At 59.6% G+C, this 20,959-nt stretch overlaps 1 protein-coding gene across 5 annotated transcripts in view; it reads right to left on the reverse strand.

Annotated features, from left to right (window-relative positions):
* Nucleotides 1–5,374: 5,374 nt before the first annotated feature.
* Nucleotides 5,375–20,959, reverse strand: part of CXXC5 (CXXC finger protein 5) — a 34,613-nt gene continuing 19,028 nt past the window's right edge. For 3 of the 5 annotated variants that reach the window (XM_084535871.1, XM_084535872.1, XM_084535874.1), the window contains exons 2-3: nucleotides 10,265–11,276; nucleotides 5,375–6,389 (exon numbers count right to left, since the gene is read on the reverse strand). In XM_084535871.1, the coding sequence (XP_084391997.1) occupies nucleotides 6,345–6,389; nucleotides 10,265–11,050 (831 nt within the window). In that variant the 5' untranslated portion in view covers nucleotides 11,051–11,276 and the 3' untranslated portion in view covers nucleotides 5,375–6,344. Of the gene's footprint in view, nucleotides 6,390–10,180; nucleotides 11,277–12,468; nucleotides 12,676–20,959 lie in introns of those variants that run through there. The other 2 variants (XM_084535873.1, XR_014697980.1) reach the window with 2 other exon arrangements.

Raw genomic sequence — 20,959 nt, forward strand, 5'->3', positions numbered from 1 at the left:
ATGTCCTGGGCACCATTCCTCGCCAACCGGGAAGAGGGGAAAAGGCCAGGCCAGAAAGTATTGGGGCCCCTTTGGTACTTTGAGGAAAAGTGACTGAATAATTTGGGAGGTCTCACCCCTGCTCTTGTACCCTTTGTGGGTTTGGTAGCACCTGCTCTAAGCACTTGTTGGCCTGTGGGTTTGCTTGTGACACAGCCCAGCAGCTCCTCCAGCACCAAAAGGGTGGGCTCAGGGAGGTGGGGCAGGAGGATGGGATAAGCCTGGGGCACAGTGCCCAGACAGCCAGCAGCAGGAGAAGCCAGCCCAAGGTCCTCAAAGGCAGAACAGAGAAGGGCAGGAACCCTCCTGCCCTTCAGGATCCCAACATCCCTCCCAAGGGGGTACAGGACTGGCCGGAGGGGACGGGACAGGGCAGCCTGGATGTGATCCCACCTGAGGCCTCGCTGGGCCTGTCGGATCCAGTGGCACTGCCGTGAACCCCCAGCTGGTCCCCATTGCCACCACTAATCCCCACTCAGCTGCTGCCGTTCCCCTCTCATCATCCTCACACTAATGCCAGGGCTGCAGCCACGCCAGCCACTCCCTCCCCTCCCCACCGTGCAGAGGCTCCAGCATTTTTTTTTTCCCCCCGCTAACACGGCGTCTTGTGTTTAGTAGCCTCCTTCTGCTGTCACAGGCCGACCTATTTCTCACAAATCCTGACTGCTCTGGCCTTAAAACATCTTGACGCACTGCTGAAACTGGCCTTGGCATAGCAGCGAGGCCCCGATTAAGCAGGATTGGTGTGAACTTTGCAGCCAGCAGACCGCGGCTGGGAGAGCAGAGCCGCCGCAGCACAGCTCGAGGCTGGGGACCCCACATGCTCATCGGGATTAGTCGGACCGCACTCGTGATTAGAAAAAGGGACACCACTGCTCAGCCTGGCCACCCGCTCCTCGCTGCCCACAGGCTGCTCCATGCCACAGGGTGCTGCAGGACAAAGCCAGGGAGGCAAGAGATGCCCTCCTTCGTGCACACAAAGCCAGCACATCCTGAGCATTCAGGTTGCAGGGATGGGGGCTGAGAGCTCCACGCCCGGCATGGCAGGACTGCTTCCTGTGTTATTCCTTGTGGGAATGAGTGTCAGTGCCTACCCATGGGCTCCTTGCCAGGGACCCTTCCTGTAAACATCCACCTGGCACAGCTCAGCCACGCAGAGGTCTCAGGGGGAGGGGGGGGGGAGTTGTCAGGAAGGTTGAAAATCCCAGAGGTGGAGTAATGTGGATGTCAGACTTCAAGTGGTGCAGGATCCTCTTCCCTGGAAAAAACCTTCTTCAGGCTTGCTCTCCTACAGAGGTAATGGTGTGGGCAGCACTATGTCCTGGCAGGGACTGCTCCTCCATCACACACCTCTGCACAGGCAGTTCCTGGGGAAAGAAGACAACACAGTAATGGCTCCCAGTGGATAAGCTACAAGGAGGCAAGGGATCTTAGTCCAGATTTGAAAAATGAACACCTATTTAGAAAAATTTCAGCCAGCGACAGAAATTGGACCAGAAATCTGCCAGGCAAATCTGTGACAGGCAAAGTTCCTTGGGCCAGCTGGGGGGAACTGAAATTGGAGAGGTCTGTTTAGGTTGATATTCCTACAGCCTTGAAGATAATTGGGAAGTCCACCACAGCACAAGCCATCTACCTGAAGAGAAGTCAGGATCCCCATGCCCAGTGCAGGACAGTGGCTTGTAGCAGACCCCCTGGAGCCCCAGTAAGGGGGAGCAGCAGCTCACATGCCAGGAGAGCTGGGGAGCATCCCTGTGAGGAGGCTGGGCAGATCCTGTCCTGGCCCCGCCAGCTCCCAGGCTGTGTGCTGTTCCTACAGAACGAGCCTGAGCTGTCCCATCCCCTGACCCCTGGGATGGGAGGTGGGGAGGAGGGAGGTCTGCCACCCTCCTGCTTCAGCTCACCCAGCTGACAGTCCCACCTGGGCTCCTGGACTGATCCCACTCCCGGGCTTCCCCCATGCTGGAAATGGGCACCCTGCTCCAGGCAAGGCAGGGGCTAGGGCTGGATGTGGCTGGGGACTGTGCGTGGTGCTGCAGGGCCCTGGACACCTTCCCGTGACAGCAACAATGCCGTGGGTCCAGCTCGCCCACCAGCAGAACTCAGTGGCCCACCGGGGCCGGGGGGGCAGAGCCATGGGACCCTCACCACCTCCAGCCTCCGGCCCTCCCCGGCCCCGAGCCTCCTGCTGGCAGGAGGTCACGCCTGGCCGGTGGTGCTCGCGGCAAGCCCGCCATCCGGCTCGGCTGAAGCACATTTTGTTCGGCGCTTCCTGCATCCTGCCCCCATCCCTCTGCCGGGGCGGGGGGGCACGGGTCAGCCCGGGGCCAGGCCGCTAATTGCAGCCTGCAGCCCAGCAGGGCCGAGGCGGCCGGCAGCCCACTGCCTCTCCGGCACTGTTCGGCTCCTCCCGGTGCAAAGCGCCGCTGGCATCGCTGCTGTGCCCCAGCTGAGCTGCTCTGCAGCCCCAGGCCAGGCTCCATCCTTTCTGGGCATCGCTTGCTGGTGCCTTCCCATGTGAAGCCACTGAAGTCAAAGCAAACTCACCTCCATGCCCTCTCTTTGCAGGGCCAATGGCAAGTTTGGTTGGCCTTCCGGTAGCTCCTCTTCCAAGTGTTTAATGAGGATGTTAATTAAGCGCGACCCCATGCCAACCCTTGTGGTACCACCCAAGCAGCTCCCTCAGCGATGTGCTGAGCTCGTTATTATCATCTCCTGCTCCCCGCAATGCTGGGCGCAGCCACGCAGCCCGCCCAGCCAGGGGAGCAGCCCCCAGCAGCGTCGGGGTGGGCAGGAGACCCGGCACAGCACAGCAGAGGGGCTGTTTGGTGAGGAAAGGGAAGATGGGGCCCGTCATGGAGGTGTGAAGGGCCAGCCCAGAGCCCCTGCACCCCATCTCCCACCTGCCCACCTCCCACCCGCTCCCCAGCTCCTTTCTCCCAGTCCTGTTTTCCTTCCTGGGGAAGGCCCTGCCCTGCATGTCCCCTGCTAATACCCGTATCTTCCTGCAAAAACCATGTGCCCTGCTCCCATTCACATCCCCTGCCAGCACCCACAGCCTTTCCATGCACCGGCTGGAGGAGAGCACACAGCGAGAAGGAGGCAGATGCAGCAGGGCTGGGCTCAGAGCAGCAGCAAAGCCAGGGGCTGCGGAGTCACTCCCAGACCAAAGACCCATACGGGCTCCATGCACCAGCTGCAGGGCACCACAGCCACTCTTTACCTCGCTGTCCTGCTCCAACTCTCCCTGCCCAAAGGGGTTGGGTGCTGCTCACATCTCCCTCCACTCCCAAGGGGCTCCCTGGAGCATTTCGGCTGCCACAAAGCTCCAAATTGGGGTGATGCCTGTAGAGGTAGGAGGGACACGTGCCCATGCAGCATGTTCCCATGGCTGCACACACAGCACCAAGCACAGACTGGTTGGGGGTGACATGGCCAGGACCCCCCAGCTCCACACCTGGCCCCGGACTTGGGGGGAGAAGGGGGACACCTGGGTCTGGCCCTGCAGGGCAGCCCATGGCTATGACTGCTGGGGGATGAAGCAGCTCCCTGCTCTGCCTCCCATGGGGTCGGGGCTCTGCATGTCACTCTCTGTTTCTGCCCCCTCCCCAGGACGCTCTCTCAGCATGGGTTAAGGGCTGACCCCCCTTCTCCCCCCTCCCCCCAGTATTCACAGTCCCAAATGTTAGCCGCAGTCATAAAAACACAGCCAGACTCCTTTTCTCCAGAACGCACCCCCACACGTTCCCACTAAGTGATTTCTGCTGTTGCCCAAGCATCACGAACTGGGAAACATCTCCCCACACACCCTTGCTAGTGTCACGCTGGTGCAGGGCTATGCGTGCCCCGGGGCACGAGCAGGGTCTGTCTGTCCACACCAGCCATGCAGATCTGTCCCTCACCGCCCTGGCTTGGCTCCATCCCCACGAGCTCACCATCCCGGACACGGGATAGCAGCGCACGGGGCACAGCGGATAGCAGTGCCCAGCTCCCACCCACGCTCCTGCCTCCAGGAGCAGCCGGCCGTGGGGGCAGCCAGGTCGAAGGCTGCTGGAGATGGAGGCTGGGGACATTCTCCTGGGCGCCCTGAGGCGCTTCCTGCAGTGCCTGTCCTGGGCAGGTCGCTGCCCACAGGCGAGGAGCCCACGCACCGTCCTTCCGTCACTGCCCTGTTGCCCTCCCTCCCTCGGGGTGCACATCTGGCCAGCAGATGCTGGAGCTGGGACAAAGCTCAGCTACATCCCAGGGCTCGGCACACCAGCCTCCTCGTTGGGGCAATGCTCCTCATACTCCCGTGCAGCCGGCACCTCTCCCTAGGGGTAGGGAGTACTCGTTTCCACCCCCCCGGCACAATGGGGAGCACGACATGGCACCCCAAGCCTTCGGATGCCTGGAACAGTGCCACAGCCAGTGTCCCCTGTCCCGCTGACCCAGGGTCCTGCACAAAACTGGCCTGGACACCTGGACAACTGCTTCCCCAACACCGCCGCCACCTCACCTTACCTTGAAGAGTTCCTTTCTCTACGGGTTCGTTTTGTACTTGTCCTGACAAAACGAGTCTCAATGCAGTTATCTGTGGCATGTTAATTATATTGTTTTACAAAAACAAATGGCATGCGCTCCACGGCAAAACTCCAGGCAGGTCAGGCTGTGAAATATACCTGGGAGGAGACAGGGACGGCTTAACCCAGCCACTGCCGGGATGAAACATGCAGATCTCGGCGTCGGTGCAGTTCCTTGGTTATCGTTTCATTTCACTGCTGCATCTCCCTTGCCGGGATGTGGTTGGGTCCCCATGGTGCCGACACGCTCCCTGTTGCTCGCAGACACTGGAGTAGAGCTGGGTGCAGCGGTGCATCTCCACGGGAGGTGCTGAGATGTCCTGGTGTCCCAGCCCTGGGCAGGCACAGGGTCCACGGTGAGCCCCTGCCAAGGGGCTGGGCCCATCCCAGGGGTGGGAGATGACGAAAGGCGTGGAGTGGCAAGCTCAGGAGCTGTAGGCTATCCCCGGGGTACCCTCGCAGAGACGCAGCATCTCCCCTCCCTGCACGCCCACAGTGCGGCGATTCCCTCCCTGCCGCTCCAGGGCACGAGGAAAGGGGGTGACCACACACACCCGTGTACCAGGGGAGGATCCTCCACCGCCCGGCACGGCCACTGTGCAGCCTTTGCTGGGGACCCACCACGAACCACCAGGAGCAAAGGGACAGGAGTGCATCTGGTGCAACAAGCGCACAGAGGCCATGGGTGCTGGCCGCTGCACAGGCAGCACAGCGGGCACGAGGGGGCCAGAACTGTTTGAAACGGGGATGGAGAGAAATAACAAAGCTGTAAATCATGACACAAAACATGCATTCATTTTATTCACAAAAACAGCCTGGATCGCTAAAACATTACAAACAGCATTTCAATTTAATGATGTAGAGAGCTGGAGAGACGGGGATTTGAACAGAAGAGAAATATCACTTTTCATAACTGCTTCAGCACAGGTCCTGCAATATTATTTTTATTTTGATTTTAACTTCAGTAAGTTTACAAAAATTACTTCTAGAAGTAAACCATTGCAATTAGGATTTTTTCTGTATGCAGTATTTCTTGTTCTATATTAATAAACTAACAATGACATTTTTTTCTTTTTTTTATTATTCTTTTTTTCCTTTTTCAAAGACCACCATTTTTTGTAGCAATTGTTTTCTTCCATCTTTTATACCAAACCTCTTGCTGGTTAAACTTACATACGTGAATGGCTAGGAGAAGGGATACTACATCGCTTTAAACATATTCTCATTTATAAACATGAAGTTGAGGCATTCTAGAAACTATCCACTCTATTGTATGATGGGAAATAATCAAATAAAAAGTATAAATGAGGGTGCAATTAAACAACTGTGCTAAATTACAGTAGTGCTTATTAGTAACTAGATTTTAAAAGGTTACTGTAAATTTACATTCCCTACACAAGTACTGCATCTTTCACACATAAACAACATCAACACCAAAACACAGAAAGAAACTGATTGTCCATACTCTGTCTATTAAGTCTTGGTACTTTACAGATCCATTGTTTTTTTCTTTTAATTATTTTATTTGAAAAGCAGTTAAATGTCTGACTAGGACTCGAAGATGTTAAACAAACGCAAAAAAAAAAAAATTATAAAAACAGGAATGAAATTTGCGAGAAAATATTTTTGGTTCTAAAGAGACACAGGTGCATCCATTCATTTCAGCCAAAAATCCCTTGCCTGAGACAACACAAGCAAGCAGTGACATTGCACTTGGATGACAGAGCTTTGGGATTCCCGTTCCTACTGAAACCATCTGAACGCGGCTCCTGTAGGAAGCATCACCTTCTGGAAAGGAAGAGAGACAGGGGAGGGAGGAACAGAACAAAGAAGGGACAAGGCGTTAGGCTGGGGCCAGCTCAGCTACCTCCACGCGCAGCCGCTGCTGGGGGCCGCCGGCCCGGCTCCCGGGGCAGCAAGTGCCCAACAGCAGTGACAAGGCCATCAGGGACGGCCACTCGGCCACACGGGCTGGCAGCCCGCACGAGGCATGGCAAAGCCCACCCAGGACACTGGTCCACAGCTGTCACGGGCACCTGGCCCCGCTGAGGCCAGGCCCAGCACCCCCGGCAGGCTCTGCACAGGGCCACGGGCAGCAGCTGAGCTGCTGCAGGGGCAGTGGCAGAGGCCTCCATGCCAGACACCGGCCTGCGTGGCCCTCCCCGTAGCACCCACCCAGCCTGACTTCCCTCCTTCCCAAGCCCCTCTGAGGGTGTGGGGGGGAAGGTCTGGCCAGCCTTGGGCTCCCCAGGGGGCACCTGGAAAAGCCACCCCCCGATTGTCCCCGCACCACGCAGACACAATGGCATGGCCTCCGGCTTCCCCTCCGGCCGATAGCAAGCACAATGGCTGGGCCGAGCCGAGCCGCCACTGCCGTGGCAGGCACAGCCAGCTCATCCTGTCCCCTTCTGTCCCCTCGTGTCCCGTCCCCTCCAGTCTCCTGCAGCCTGCCCACCACGAGGGCCCTGGCCACCCACCCATGTCAGGGATGGACAGACAGACAGCAGGCAGAGAAACCGAGCGCCCAGCCACATCCTGCAGTGCACTGCATCGCCTCAATGCCCACCCCAGCTGGCAGAGAGCTGTGTGAGGGCACGGGGAGGGAAACTGAGGCAGGGAGTAAGCTGGCTGGGCTTGCACAGCACCTAAAGAGAGCTATGATGCCTCGCAAGAGCAACGTGGGGCTCTTGCTGCACAGCCCCAGCACCACCTCTCAGCATCTCGCTAAATGGGGGGGGGGGAAGAGGGATGAAGCCAGCCACTAACATGGTCCAACCCTGACCAGGCTTGATCCTGCATGGGACAAAGTGCCTGACACCAGACAGCACCTCTCTGAAGCCACCTCCAGGAAAGGAAAGAGGAGAGATCTGGCGTGGGGAGAAGGCTCCAAGAGAAGTTCTGTGCTCCTCTGAGAGGAGGACCTGGCTACCCAGAAAGAGGTGGGACATTTCCCACCTCTTTGCTGGATAGAAGTGGGAAGCCAGAGTTTATGAGACCACAGGTGGCCTGTGCAAGGACCATGATGTTAGCAAGGCCAAGTGATGTTAGCCAGCACACAGCAACATGATCACCAAGAGGATGCGCCTCAGATGGGACAGCAAGCCAAAATCTAGGGCACCCATGAAAGCTTCCTTCAGTTTCTCCACATCCAAATGAGCACGAGATACCAAAGGAAAACAACCCCAGGCACTGAACCAAGGCTTGGTGAGGCCATCCCTCTTCCCAGCCCATCCTGAGCTCACTCTTCCTGGTTAGGAGAAGCTGCAGGGAACCAGTGGGTTTTCTGAATCAGCCCTTCTTGCTGTCCAAGCGTCCCACCTGCCTCGCTGGCCCTAGAGCCTCAGCCCGCAGCCACCACAGCAGGACACCAGTGGCGACTGGTTATTCAGGCTTTTTAGACGTGCAGATAAAGCTTAATGGCAGGATGGGGATTTAGCCTGATTTTTATGTTGCCATAAAGGTTTAATTCTATTTTTTTTTTACTGCTTGATTTTAGATCAATGTTTAATCACAGCTGCGGCCCCTGCCCGGGCTCTCTGAGGATGCTGCTACCCACACGTGTGGCTGGCAGGCTGACACAGCCCGGCAGGGTCACTGAGGGCTGCTCTTCTCCCTGTCAGCTCTAGCACAGGCATGGTGGGGGACAGAGCTTCAAAAAAGCCCTATCAATTTTTCAGCCCAACTTCAGCACTGCCACATGCTGATGCCCAGGCAGGACCAGCAGCCCATGGAGCTGCCCAGGTATCAGCATCTCTGCCCCCCCAGAACCAACGCCACCTCCAGGCAGGGCTCCAGGGTACTCAGGTGGCAGTGGCTCTGGTGTCTGCTCTGAGGCTGGCCTAAGGCAATGCAGCCACCAATGCTGGATGATGTGGGCCGAGACCGAATGACACAGCTGACCTTGGGACATCAGCCTAAGGATCCCTCTCCCAGCCACACAGGGACACAATCTTGTTCAGCCCTACCAAGATCAATGCACAGCACAAGCTGATATCCTGACGGTGGCATTCCAGGAGGATCTGCTCCAAAAGAGAGATGCCAATGCCCCAGAGCAACCTATGACTGCTCAAGCATCACCAACTTTTCCTCAACCTTAACAATCCCGCACCCAGGAAGGACAGGCCTCAATGCTACAAAATTGAGCAGCTCCAAACTCCCAGCCAGCTGCGGAACAGGAAAACCATCAAGGGGGTGACCATTTCTTGGGCTCCCCGAGCTATTTATCGTCCCCAAACCAGAACTGTGCCAGGAGAAGGAAGCAGCTCCTCCGGCTGATGCGAGCTCTGATTCTATTGACCTGTTTTAGGACTCTTCCGAAGAGATGAACTTTTTTTTTTCCTTTCTCCCTTTTTCCAGATCACTGACTCAGCAAATTAGAACAAGAATATAATTTAGCAATACAGCGGTTTTTGAAAGACACAGTCCCTCTCTCCTCATCCCCACCGCCCAAATAGATTTTTTTTCCCCTTCACTATTCATTCAGAGCTGATGCTAATTGAAAACGTAGAACATGGTTAGGGAAACAGTGGGTTATCTCTTTGGGAAGAGCAGTGCACGGGCAATGCCCTCGTGCCAGGACGCACGATCCGGCTGATGTCAGGGTGACTTCTAGCCTTTGCCAGCTTTGTGGGTGCGCTCAGCAGCAGGAGGAGGACAAGGAAGCACAGAGGCACAGCTGACGTCTGGATGTGCTCCCACAGAAATCACACCCAGGTTAGGCATGATACATGGGGGAGCCCGCAGACAGCTCTCAGCCCAGCACAGCTGCTTCCCAGCACCCCATGCCTTCATCCACACTGCACCCACCAGGGCTGACCACGTGCTATGCCAGGCATGCATGGCCCAGGGTGAATTTGAATCCCATGACTCCAGACACCTGACCATTCCTGCAGTCCCCACGCCAGCAATGCACCTTCCCTGACCGTTTTAGCAAGGCAGGGGCCATGAGGGGATGCTCCACAAGGCACCAAAGCAGGCAACCAGACCAGGGGCTGCATCCCACAGCACAGCAGCTGCCCCTGGCACTCACCCACTCCTGGCAATGCACAGAGTCAAGGATGCACCTGAGCGAACCTCACCAGACTCTGCCCTGGGGATAAAAAACATCGCCCCAGCACAGACGCAGCGGCCCCACATGCCAAATGTGCCCTCGCCTGCGTCCTGCCCAACACGCGTGCTGCAGCCACTTCCCACCCGAAAACATGGGCGTCCTCGCTCCCTCTTGGAACAAAGAGCATGCTGAAGGGCTGGGCTCCTAGTGCACCGCAAACACAGGCTTCGCCACCACTACTGCTCACAAGCTCTACCCTGAAAGACACCTCTGCCATCGTTCGAGCCAGCCACCGGGTTAGAAACTGCTCCCTGGCTTGTGGAGAGCTGACACTGTGACCCCTCTACGGATGCTGGCACTGGCGTTCAAGCAGATGCCAACACCAGGGCCACCATCACCCTGGGGTGGGGAGGGAGCCCAGCGCTCACCCCAGTACATAAGGAAGGGCAAGGGCAGGGACAGGGGCACTGGGAAAGCACACAATTCGTGGTGAGAACTGTTAATGGAAAAGAAAAAAAGTAAGAAGTACCAGGTGTTTTATTATCTAGGGCAAGATCCGAACCCAGGAGAGCAGCCCAAGGAAGGGTTAGGGTGCCTGACAGGGGCCGGTTACCTCCAGTGCTGCAGAAGGCTTCTTTTTGAGTTCTTCACATTTTCGGAATTTGCAAATCTGGTGGCCAGTTTTGCGATTCCTACAACTGCTGCACTGCTCGCAGTTTATCCGTCTTCGGCAGGGCGGGCACATGCCACATCTTTTCCGTTTCTTTTTCCCCGAATTGATGGCAGATGCCAATTCATTCTGCATTGGATACTCTGCCAAGCCAGCCATATGGAGCGCGCTCTCTGCCAGAAACACGCCAGCAGGGGTCATAATGAAAAGGCCTGGGTTGATGGGAAAAGCCCCCAGGTAAGGAAAATCAGAGGGGCTGTTCATTGTCTCTGCAGCTGAGACTGCCTCCATATCAGAGATACCAGTCCCATGGTCGCTTGCTAGAGGAATATGCTCCTGTACCACTCTTTTGAGCATTTCTGTCGACTGAGCAAACTGTTGTAGGGCGTTCTGTCCTTCTGAGGAGATTTCTGACACCCTGTCTAATTTGCTCAGCATACTAGAGATGTTTTTGTGCTTTGAGGTAGAATTACTTTTTTCCACAGTTGCTTCGTTGCCATTAGTTAAGGGGTTGCCTTTCTCTGAATGTTCGCTTACCGAGCTGCTGCTACCAAAGGTGGAATAGTGGGAGAGTGGACGGGACTTCTTAAGACTTTTGTTCAAAGGTTCACTTATTATTCCACTTTTGTTCCTCCTTTCGGAGTTGACAGGGGGATGAGAGTCATCTTGATTATTTTTTTCCGTCTCTGGCTTGTTCCCAGTGTCTTGATGGGAGCCCGAATTCGACATGGTGCACGGAGCAGAACAACAAAACCAAACCAAAAAAAAAGCACCCCAAAACCAAAGCAGAAGACCCCCAAAGCCCTTCTTGTAGCACCAGCACACCAGCCACCGGAGAAAGCTTAAACGGGAACGCTCATGAACGGGGCGTATCCTCCAGGGTCGGCTGCAAAGGTCTTCAGTACAATTTCAGTGCAAAGACATACTCTGCGGCTCTGATACAAAACATACGGCTCTGGAAGTAGAAAATAAAAGAGAGTTAGTACTGGCAAGAGCAAACAGGCTTTTCAAAGCATCTCTTCCTCCCCCTGCAATGAAAGTCTCAGCGCCACAAACAAAGAAACTCCAGGGAACGGACCTCGGTGGAGATCCGTTCCGCTGCTCTTTAAAAGGGTCGCCATCCAGACAGAAATCAGGGGGCACAAAGGAAGTCCTGGCCCGGCAGCAATGTCACCGCACAGCTTAAGGGCTCTCTGTGCCCGCCGCTCCTCCCCCAGGGACTGAAACCCCAGGGAAGTCACGGGTCTCCTCTCCTGCTCTGCTCCAGCAGCATGCGGCCCCGCAGCGGAAGGCAGGGCAGGCGCCTACAGGCTGCCCCGGAGCTGGCACACCACGGCTCCCCCCCTGCGGATGCTGCTCGCCCAGCACGGTTAGGCTGCCCTCCTCAGCCTCTTCCTGCGCCCTCGTACCCAGACCACTGGATGGGTGACGGGAGCCCCAGGGCAGCCTCAGCATCCAGCTCCAAGCCCCTCGCCACCCGCCGGTGCCGTGTCCCCAAGTGCTTTGCCCACACGGCCACCACGGGCACTGCTGCTCCGGCAGAGGTGCTGGGAGAGCCCTCTCGGCTCGGTTCCTCCCTGCAGAAGCAGCAACGCCGCAGCCCCTCGGGCGCGTCGGGGGCAGCTGGGCCCAGTGTGGCTGCAAACACTTGTTGTTGTGAAATTCCTCCTCCTCCCCTCCCGAGCACGCACGCATGCACGCACGCACAGGCACCGCCAGAGTAATCAGGCTTTAGAGGAGAAAAGCTCCAGGGCTTAGCGGAGCAGGAACCCACGTCCCCACCCCAGCAGCAGCTGGGGGAGGGCAGTGCCGGAGGGGGCCCCTCGCCTGCCACGCTGCCCTGGGGAGGCTGCGCACAGCAGCCCCCGCGCAGGCAGCATTCCTACGGCCCCGCTGTCCCACAGGTCCCCCTCGGCTGCAGCCCCTCGCTGTGCAGGGAGATGGCCACGCACGGAAGGCTCTGCTGGGACCCCCGTGCCCGGCCTCGTGGTGCCTGCACCCTGCTAGAGCCCAGGATGCTTCCTCCAGACACAGCCCGGCAGCAGAGCTCTGCGCACTGCCTCACAGCACCGCCGTTAGATGCTGACGGGGGCAAGGTCCCCGTGCCAAACACCACATTACTGGAACAGGAAGAGAGCCCATCTCACCCCGACACAGGAGACAGCTCGCCTGCGGAGAAAAACACCCCCACCCCTTGCACTAAAACCGCTTGCTTCAGCTGCTGCGGGATTTAAGATGCAGTGTGGATCGATGCAGGACTCGGGTTCCAGCCTGGAGCTCTCCAATTCACGTGGGAAGGGAGGGCTGCAGCGGCAGGACAGCCTGCCCTTCCGACTGGCGGCCACGTGTGCAGTGCTGTGGCCCAGCCCCGGGCCGGGCAGGGAGAGGTCGGCAGCAAGGCCAGGACGTGGCTCCGTCCGGGCGGCCGCGGGGTGCCGGGGAGCAGCGGGAGCAGCGGGCCCTGTCCCCATCCCCAGCTCGCTCCTGCGGCGTTAGGCCGGGTCACACCTTAACGACAAAAAGCCAGCGGCGCTGGGGCCAGGAGGGGAGCGCGGCAGGAAAAGCATCTAACGGGAGGATGTGAGATAAAGCAGCCCGGCGGCGTTATCTCACGCCCGCCTGTGACCGCCTTTCCTGCGGCCCTTCTCCTCTTCCGCCGCTCGGGGCAAAGCCCTGCTCCCCCCCCGGGTGGGCAGCTCCTGCCTCCAGGCAGCTGGCACCGAGCCGCTGCCCAGGTGAAGGAAGGGCCGTGGCCACCTGGGTGCGGATCGGGGGGCGAGAGCCAAGCATGTGACACCCAGCAGGGCTCACCCCAGTGCCACACGGCTGCACAGGGACACTCCACTTCAGCCCCTGCCCCGCACACCCGGGCAGCAGCTCACAGCCAGACCCAGCCGCTGAGCAGGGATCTGCAGCCCCAGGGCACGGTGCTGGATCAGACCTGGATTTACCAGCCTGCCAAACTCACGCTTCTGTCCTCCCCGTAATCCGACGGAGCCTGAGCTGACTGATACCACTCAGACACTTTTTGGGGCTCTTTGTTGCACCCCCTTCTTTGACACCCCGCTGCGTGGGCACTGAAGCAGGGAGGGCACTGGCTGCAGGATGTCGGTCCCAGCTGGAGCTTGCTGCTGCTGCCGCCGCCAAGCCCCCCCTCCCCGCTGCCCGGCTCCCTCCTGGCTGTGCTCCTGGCAGCCCTGCACCTCCACGCCTCTCTCTGCACAGCAGCACGCTGCGGTCTCCGTCTCCATCAGTTATTTCCAAGGGCACATCTTCCCCCGCGGTCGGCCGTAACGGCCAGCCCTCTCCAGCTGGCTGTATCAGGAACCTGCTCTCCGGTCCCACCCCGCTGTGTAAATCAGGTCCCAGCAGCTTGGAGCCCCCCCCCCCCCGCCCCACACACACACACAGCCCCGAGCTGGGGCTGAGCGAACCCCGCAGCCTCCGCCGACGTGGGCTGCTCAGCGCAAAGCCTGCCAGGAGGGGAAGGGCTTTGTGTGCTGCCGGTAAATGGCTTTCCCCAAGGACAGCGAGGACCACGGGACTCCCACCCTGAGTGGCCACGGGCAGGGCACGCGTGGGTCCCGCTGCTCGTTGTCCCCACGGGCCACCTGCAGGACCCACGGGCACCCCCGCAGCACCCCGCGGCAACCTAAACCGCCAGCGCTGCGCTCCAGGCTGGGCGCCAGCGGGACGAGGCCCCCGCACTGCAGCCCCTTTCCCCACCACCCCCCGGGGGGACGACGGCTCCCGGAGCCGCCACCGTGCGTAACCCTCTCCACCCAAGCGCGCTGCCGGCCGTCGCAGCCGGGTGCCCTGGAAAGCACCCAGCTGCCGGAGCAGAGGGGCAGCCGCGCCGAGCCAGCAGCCCCGCCGCCGCACAATCCCGCCATTGTCCCAGCTGCAGCTCCGCGGCCGCCAGCTCCCCGCCATCTGCACCCGCCTGGCGCTGCCTCCGGCTCCCGGGGCCCAGGCCGCGGGGTGCCCGGCTGCGGCGGGCACAGACGGGACCCCCCCCCTTAACCACCGGGGCCACCCCACGCCCCCACACGTCTTGGCCGCTCTTCCCCAGCCCCTGCCTAGGTTGCTAATTACTGGGGTGTGTGTGTGGGGGGGGGAAGGAATTAATTATCTTAATCCCGTCTTTATGATTGACCCGAGTGAAGACGGAGGTGCCCCCCCTTCCCTCTCTCTCTGCTCCTGCCCCCCCTTTGCGGCCCCCATTCCCTGGGGAAGGCGCCGGGCGGCGTCATCTGGGTCCCTGTCGGAAGGTGCTTAGCTCCAGACGCGGCATTAAGCAGCATGTGATGCGCTTGCTCGCCCAGGTCTTTGCACCGCACGGCTTAGGCTGGAGGCGTGCCAGGGTTCAAAGGGACACCAACAAGGTCAGGAGGCCCCAGGACGGCCCCGGTGGCCCCCGGCCCGATGCACAAGGTCCTGGGCTGTTCTGGAGAGGGCTACAAAGACCTGAGCCTATGGAGACCTGAGCACCATCCCTGCGGGATCCCCTCCAGAGTGGACTGAGCCTCAGGATGGGTCTGGCAGCACACACCCCAGGGCCCGAGCTGCCAGTGAGCTCCAAGAGAGCTGGAGCCCATGAAGAGGGCTGGGTAGCCCCAGAAACCAGCCTGGAGCTGCCCTTCCGTGGAACTCCCTGCCCCAGGGACCAGGAATGGCAGCCTGGATGCTCCCTGGGTGAGCCAGCAGTGGCTCCTGCCATCCCAGCCCCAGGCTTCTCCTCTCCAAGGGCTTCACCCAAAAGAACCCAAAACCTCCAGAGCGGCACACCCCGCTGCTCCCCTTCCCTGGGCTCAGCTCAGCCCGCCCAGCGCTACAGGAGTGCCGGCAACTCTAAAAAAAAGGTGGCAAGAGGAGCTCCCGCGGCCCAGCACCTGCAGAAGCAATCACCGAGCGGTGCGCACAGCGGCTGGCTGATTGCAGGAGCCGTTTATCCTCGGAGAGGAGCGGGAGAGGCGCCTTGCTTCTTGTAAAAATGACGGACGGTGCTTTCCAGCCCCCCTGCATTATTTCACTGTCCACTGCCCAGCATTACTGGAAAGTAATCAGCTCCTTCAGATGTAAAAACTCTTGTCTTTAAAAATAACTTCTGCTTTCCTTTAATTTTAAATAAATCAATCTCCTCCCGTAAGAGCCACTGTTCGTTCAGCCATGCACAGACACGACTGTAAAGAGAGAGAAGGAAAAAAAAAAAAAAAAAAGAAGAAGAAAAGCTGAAGCCGAGGTGCTCCCAGGCTCAAGAGACAAAGAGAGAAAATAAAAGTTCAGCTTTTTAAATTCCGGGAGCGCGGCTCCCTCCCCATTGTGCGCTGCTTGGTGGGCACTGGGGCCACGCCATTGTCTGGCCGGCAGAGGTGGAGCAGACGGACGACGGAAGGGAAACCAGCGTCTTTTCAGCCTCTAAAAAGGAGGCACTACGTGGCTGTAATTGTGTCCACCGCGGGGTTTTTGTCCCTGCTTCCTCCCCCCTCGCCCCTCCCCGTGCAGCCGAGGCAGCGGCCAGCCACCCAGCACGGCCCCCACCTCCCAGTAAAGCACTGGGATAGACAGACAGGCAGACAGGCAGACAGACAGACCCACCACGTCACCGCCAGCCCTAACCGTTGCCGCTGCCCTGGGCTGGAGGCACCTTCACAGCCCAAATTTTTTTTTGTGGGGGTCAGACGTGACCCTTGCAGCATGGGCGATGGGCGTGATGCCAGTGGTGGGGGTGCGAGGGGTGTCCCAGGGCACCCGTGGTGCATCGTGGCCACTGAACAGCCAAAAACACGTGGGGAAACCGAGGTGAACCAAGGTAGGAAGGGGGAAATCACGCCGCAGTCTCCCAAGGCGAAATGTCCCTGTAGGACATCCGTTCAGCAGGACCTGTTAACAGGCAGGGGTACCATTAGAGAACGACAAGGACATCCTGCACCTACGCTGTTTGCAAGTCTTCATCTCCGTCAACCCAACAGCCCCCAAGCTCTGCCCTTCCCATTCATCCTCCCCAAAACTGGTCCAGCCAGAAGATCGGCTCCTGGGTGTGCAAAGAAAGTTACCCCCACCCACTTCGGGATGTCCAGAGAGGACGTGGAGGCTTGGGTTTTTTTGGGGGCAGCGTTGTAAATGCAAAGCCTCGCCCCGGGCACTTGCAGGTGAACTGGGCAGAGGTGTGACAGGTCACCGGGTGGGCAAGGAAGGGCTGGTTGTGGCAGCCGCTCTGCTCCTCTCTGCTCCCGAGGTGGCACTGGGGGACGCTAAGAAGCCAACTCCTGAATTAAAAAGGCTATGGAAGATTAAATCCAGCATCTGGAAATAGCCCTGAAAGCAGATGGCAAATCATCATGGTGCACAGAGTGGCTTCCACCGGCCTCCTCTTCGCAGACAACCGCTCCTGCGGCGCCTCCCAAGAACAGCTCTGGGCACAGGGGCAGCCGGAGCAGCGAGTGCCAGGCGCACGGTGCCACACTGCCCACGGCTCACGCGCCCACCAGGGACGAGCAGCGGGGCCACGCCGCCCTCCTGTGTGTGCCCAGACCAGCGGGCAGAAAGAAATGCCACCTCCCCAACAGCTCCTGCCTTGCACAGACACACTCAGACCAACAGCGAAGTGCCCTGGAGGGCACTTCAGTGTGCCCAGAGGGCACAACTGCTGTGCCACGCACAGATATGCCACCAACATTGCCACCTCTGTGCCCAAGAGGAAATGGAGAGCTGATCCTATGCCAGCAGCACCCCGATCTCCTCCCAGCCATAGTCCAGGCAGCCGCTGTCCCCACGCTTTCAAGGCACCCGACCTGCCCCAGTGCTCGGCCACCAGCACGGGCACCAGCCACTGCCTGAGCCCACGCGGGCCCTTGGGGTGTCCCACGGCACCCAGCTGGGAAACGTGGCTCCGTCCTGCCTTTGAGGGGTGGTGGTTGTGGATTAAGGAGTCTTAAATGTCAGACGACCAGGCGCTCCCTCGAAATCCACTTATCTCCGCTGCCACTTGGAAGGGCCAGAGCAGGGCGGTTATGGAGATAACGCGATTTGAAACGTCCATCCGAGTGTTTCAGGGCTCCATTTGCCCTGTGGACAACTCCGGGCGCCTCCTCCTCCCCCTCCTCTGCTCACACAGCTGCTGCCCGGGGACCCAGGCGAAGGAGAGCCCAGCCACAGCCAGCCCCTGCAGCCGGGGGGACAATGGGGGGCTTGGCAGCGTCGCCTCCCCCGGTGCTCTCCCTGCACGGCTCAGCCCCCCCCGGTCCCCCCACCCCGTGCCAAAGCCGCGCCATTCGCTGCCCAAATCTGAAAACGACTGTAACTAAAACCTACCAGATTGAGACTCGGGAAGCCCCCCCCTCCTCCCCGCCGCCTCCCCCACCTCCCTCCAAATGGGATTGAACAGATCTGTGTTCGCAGGAGCCGATCTCACAGCCAAGCAGCATCTGACATTCACGCGCCGTGGCACGGCTCTGCTGGGGAGCGCTTCCATGCTTCGCCCACTCCCGGCCCGGCGTCAGCTCCCCAGCGCCGTCCCACGCCCAGGGCCGGAGGAGGAGGCACGACACAAAACGGGCGCTGAAGAGCCAAGCGCTGGAGTAAACCCATAAAATCCCAGAGGATAACACGAGGTGCTGTCCTCTCCAGGCTAGCCGGCAAGCCAGCACGGGGTCTGCGGGACAAGGAGACGTTGGTCCGCCCTGGAAGTGAGACGTGGTCCCAGCCCACCAGAACCACCCTGCAAATCCCCCAGGCCTTCCTGGAGGGAAGCCTCCAGCACGAAGGGTGCAGCTGAGCCCCCCCAGTGCCTCCCCATCACGCTGCCGAGGGAGGTGACCGACATTATTTCAAGGCGGCGATGCTCAGGGGACCGGGGCTGACCAACCCCATGGGAAGGGCACTGGGGACGTTTGCTGCCCGTGCCAGCAGCCAGGAGACACCGACCCCATGGCTGCAGCATCCAGGGGCAGGAACACGGCACCGCAGCCGGCACCACTACCCGAGCACTGCCCTACCCCGGGGGGCGAGAGCAAAACGGAGAGAGTGTCTCAAAGGAAAGGAACCCAAGCCCTCCGAGTGGGAGGGGACATAAAAGGGAACTGAAAGAGGTTTTGGCAGAGACACGCTGCTCTCCCTCGAGCCAAGAGAGCTGCGGGGAGCCCTCCCACCGAGCCGCCCCGCCACGGCCCTGGGCACCCCGGCAGGAGCACTGAGTGCTGCAGAGGGACCCCAGGCAGCCTGCGCACGGGGAGACCCCCCCCAGCCCTCCAGAGCTACGAGGCCTAAGACGTGTGAATCGCCACAGCTAACAGATGGGCCGATTAAAGCATAAATTACTTGGGGTATAACTGATAACCAGGTCACAGAGAGACTGATCAGCATCAGCAAAGCTTCTCGAAGTTAATTAAAAGCAAAGTTGTAGGCATGGCAGCATGGGAGTCGTTGTTGATGAAGAGCCCCAAATCCATCAGTGCCACGTCCAAGAGCAGCCCCAGCACCGAGGCCCCTCTTTCTCCCAGCTCTCTCAACCCCCACGAACCTCCAGAAGGTTCTGGAGGCAACGCGGTGGCAGAGCACACCCCCAGGGGATGCTCAGGACCCCCACGGGCAGCGGGGCGAGGGGCCAAGCGGATGGCTGTGGACCAGCCCGTCAGCCCTCTGCCGGCTGAAGATGTATTTGAGAGGACCTGGTAGCACCTCAGGCTCCCACAACACCAAAAACACCCCCGAGGGCAAGGCTGCTGCGCTGATAGCACACGTGCAAACCAGCCCAGGGCCCTGAGCACCCGAAGAGGGCCCTCATCCAGCATGCACGGGCTGCTGCTGCTGCTGCAGGAGTCATTTTAACACCAGGAAGGTGGCTGTGCCATCAGGAAGCAGCCGGGGTCCACAAATGGCAGCTATTGACAGATGTCTAATAGGACGCAGAATAATCCCATCTTCCTCTGGGAGGATTCGGGTCGCCCTTGCCCTCACTGGGGGCTTATCCATTGTCTGGATCTGCTGGCGGTTGTTATTTCTGGTCAGCACCATGTTTTACTTGGCCATGCGTGCAGGAGAAAAATAGGAAGAAGAAGAGGGAGAAAAGGAGGAAGGCTGGATGGCCGGGGCTGGGGGTGGGCAGGGCACTGCTCTGTGCCGTGGCAGAGAGCCCCCAGCAGCACCCCACAGCCCGTGGCCACTTTGGGCACAGCCCCAGCTCAACACAGGAGCTGCCCCGTGCCTCCAGGAGCCCCAAGGGACTGGTGAGGAGCAGTCCTACTGCAGGAGCTCTGGACCCACAGCTCCCCCCAGGTGGGAACAAACCCCAGACCTGCCTCATCCCCCAGCCTTGGACCCCATCCTGTGCTCCCCGGGCAGCAGCCGAGCCCTGCTGGTGCCTCTGGGGCTCCCCAGAGGTTCCCAGCACCACCAGACACCGCTCTCAGCACAGCCAGTGGCCAGGATCCGCACCCAGCCCCCCTCCATCTGAGCATAACGGGAGGGGTCAGGGCAGAAAAAGGGGGCGAGGGGAGCCCAGGAGCTCCCGGGGCAGAGGAATTCAAGCGGTGCCCCAAGACTTTGTGCTTCTCACCACCTACCCAGCCACCCCCGGCAGTGACTCGCAGCGCGTCCCCACTCGCCGGGCAGGCACGGCGCCCCGGTCCTTTGTGCGTCGGTCGGGCTTGCTTTCTAACGCCACACGTTCTGCCTGCAAAGCACTAAGACAATGAAAGGCTCCCTCCCCGCTCAGCGGGCTCTCACTCCTCCCGCCCCGCTTCCTGCAAGAGATCGAGGGCACGCTGCACAAAACCGACTCTCCCGAGCCTTCCCTGCGCTCGGTGCCACTTGTCATTCAAGCAACCCCGTGGCCTTTAAGCTGCCAAGGTACCAGAGCTGCTCCGGAATCGGAGTTAGCTCAGCTTCTGCCCTGGAGCAAGGAATCTGAAACACTGCCACTGGAAACGAAACAGAGCATCCATCATTTTTCTTGCCAGGAATATATCCAGCCCAAAAAGAAATACTGCCTGCTAAACAGCCAGCAACAAAAGCCCTCGATTTCACCAGCAAAGCAAAGCCCAGCATCTCGCCTATCGGTCATTTCCACGCAGGTCCCGATTGTCTGCTCGGTGGCAGAATTAAACCCCCCCCCCCGAAACAAAAGGAGCAGAGGAGCTGGGCTAGGGCCGGCGGGGCCGGGGCTGCGGGAGGGCTGGGAGGAGGGTGATGGTGCAGACAGGGTCGGGATGGCTGCCGGGGACCCCTGGGGCCCCACCCAGGATGCTAGGACAAAAAACTCAGCGGCTGGGAAAAAAGGACGCAGGTGTCAGAGCCGGGGCTGGAGGGGCCGAGATGCGCAGACCGCCAAGGAGCCAAGCGCCGCCGCCGCCTCCTGAGAGCCCCGCTGCAGGGGGGCTGCCCGCTGGACGCCCCCCGTGCCCGCTGCCAGCGCCCTGCCCAGGAGCCACCCCGTGCCCAGCAGGTCGCTGCCCGGCGTTTTCCCCGTCCCCTCCCCGGGCAAAGGAGCCGCGCATTCCCAGCCAGGCCCAGCCCCCAGCACAGGCACGCCAACCTAAATATCTGCGAGAGGCTCTCCCCTCCATGGGAACAGCCGCTATACGCAGAGTTCACATGCCCCAGCAATGCCTGATTAAACTCCCAAACTCCAAGGGAATA

Source organism: Aythya ferina, assembly GCF_964211825.1.
Source record: "Aythya ferina genome assembly, chromosome: 14".
Lineage (NCBI taxonomy): Eukaryota > Metazoa > Chordata > Aves > Anseriformes > Anatidae > Aythya > Aythya ferina.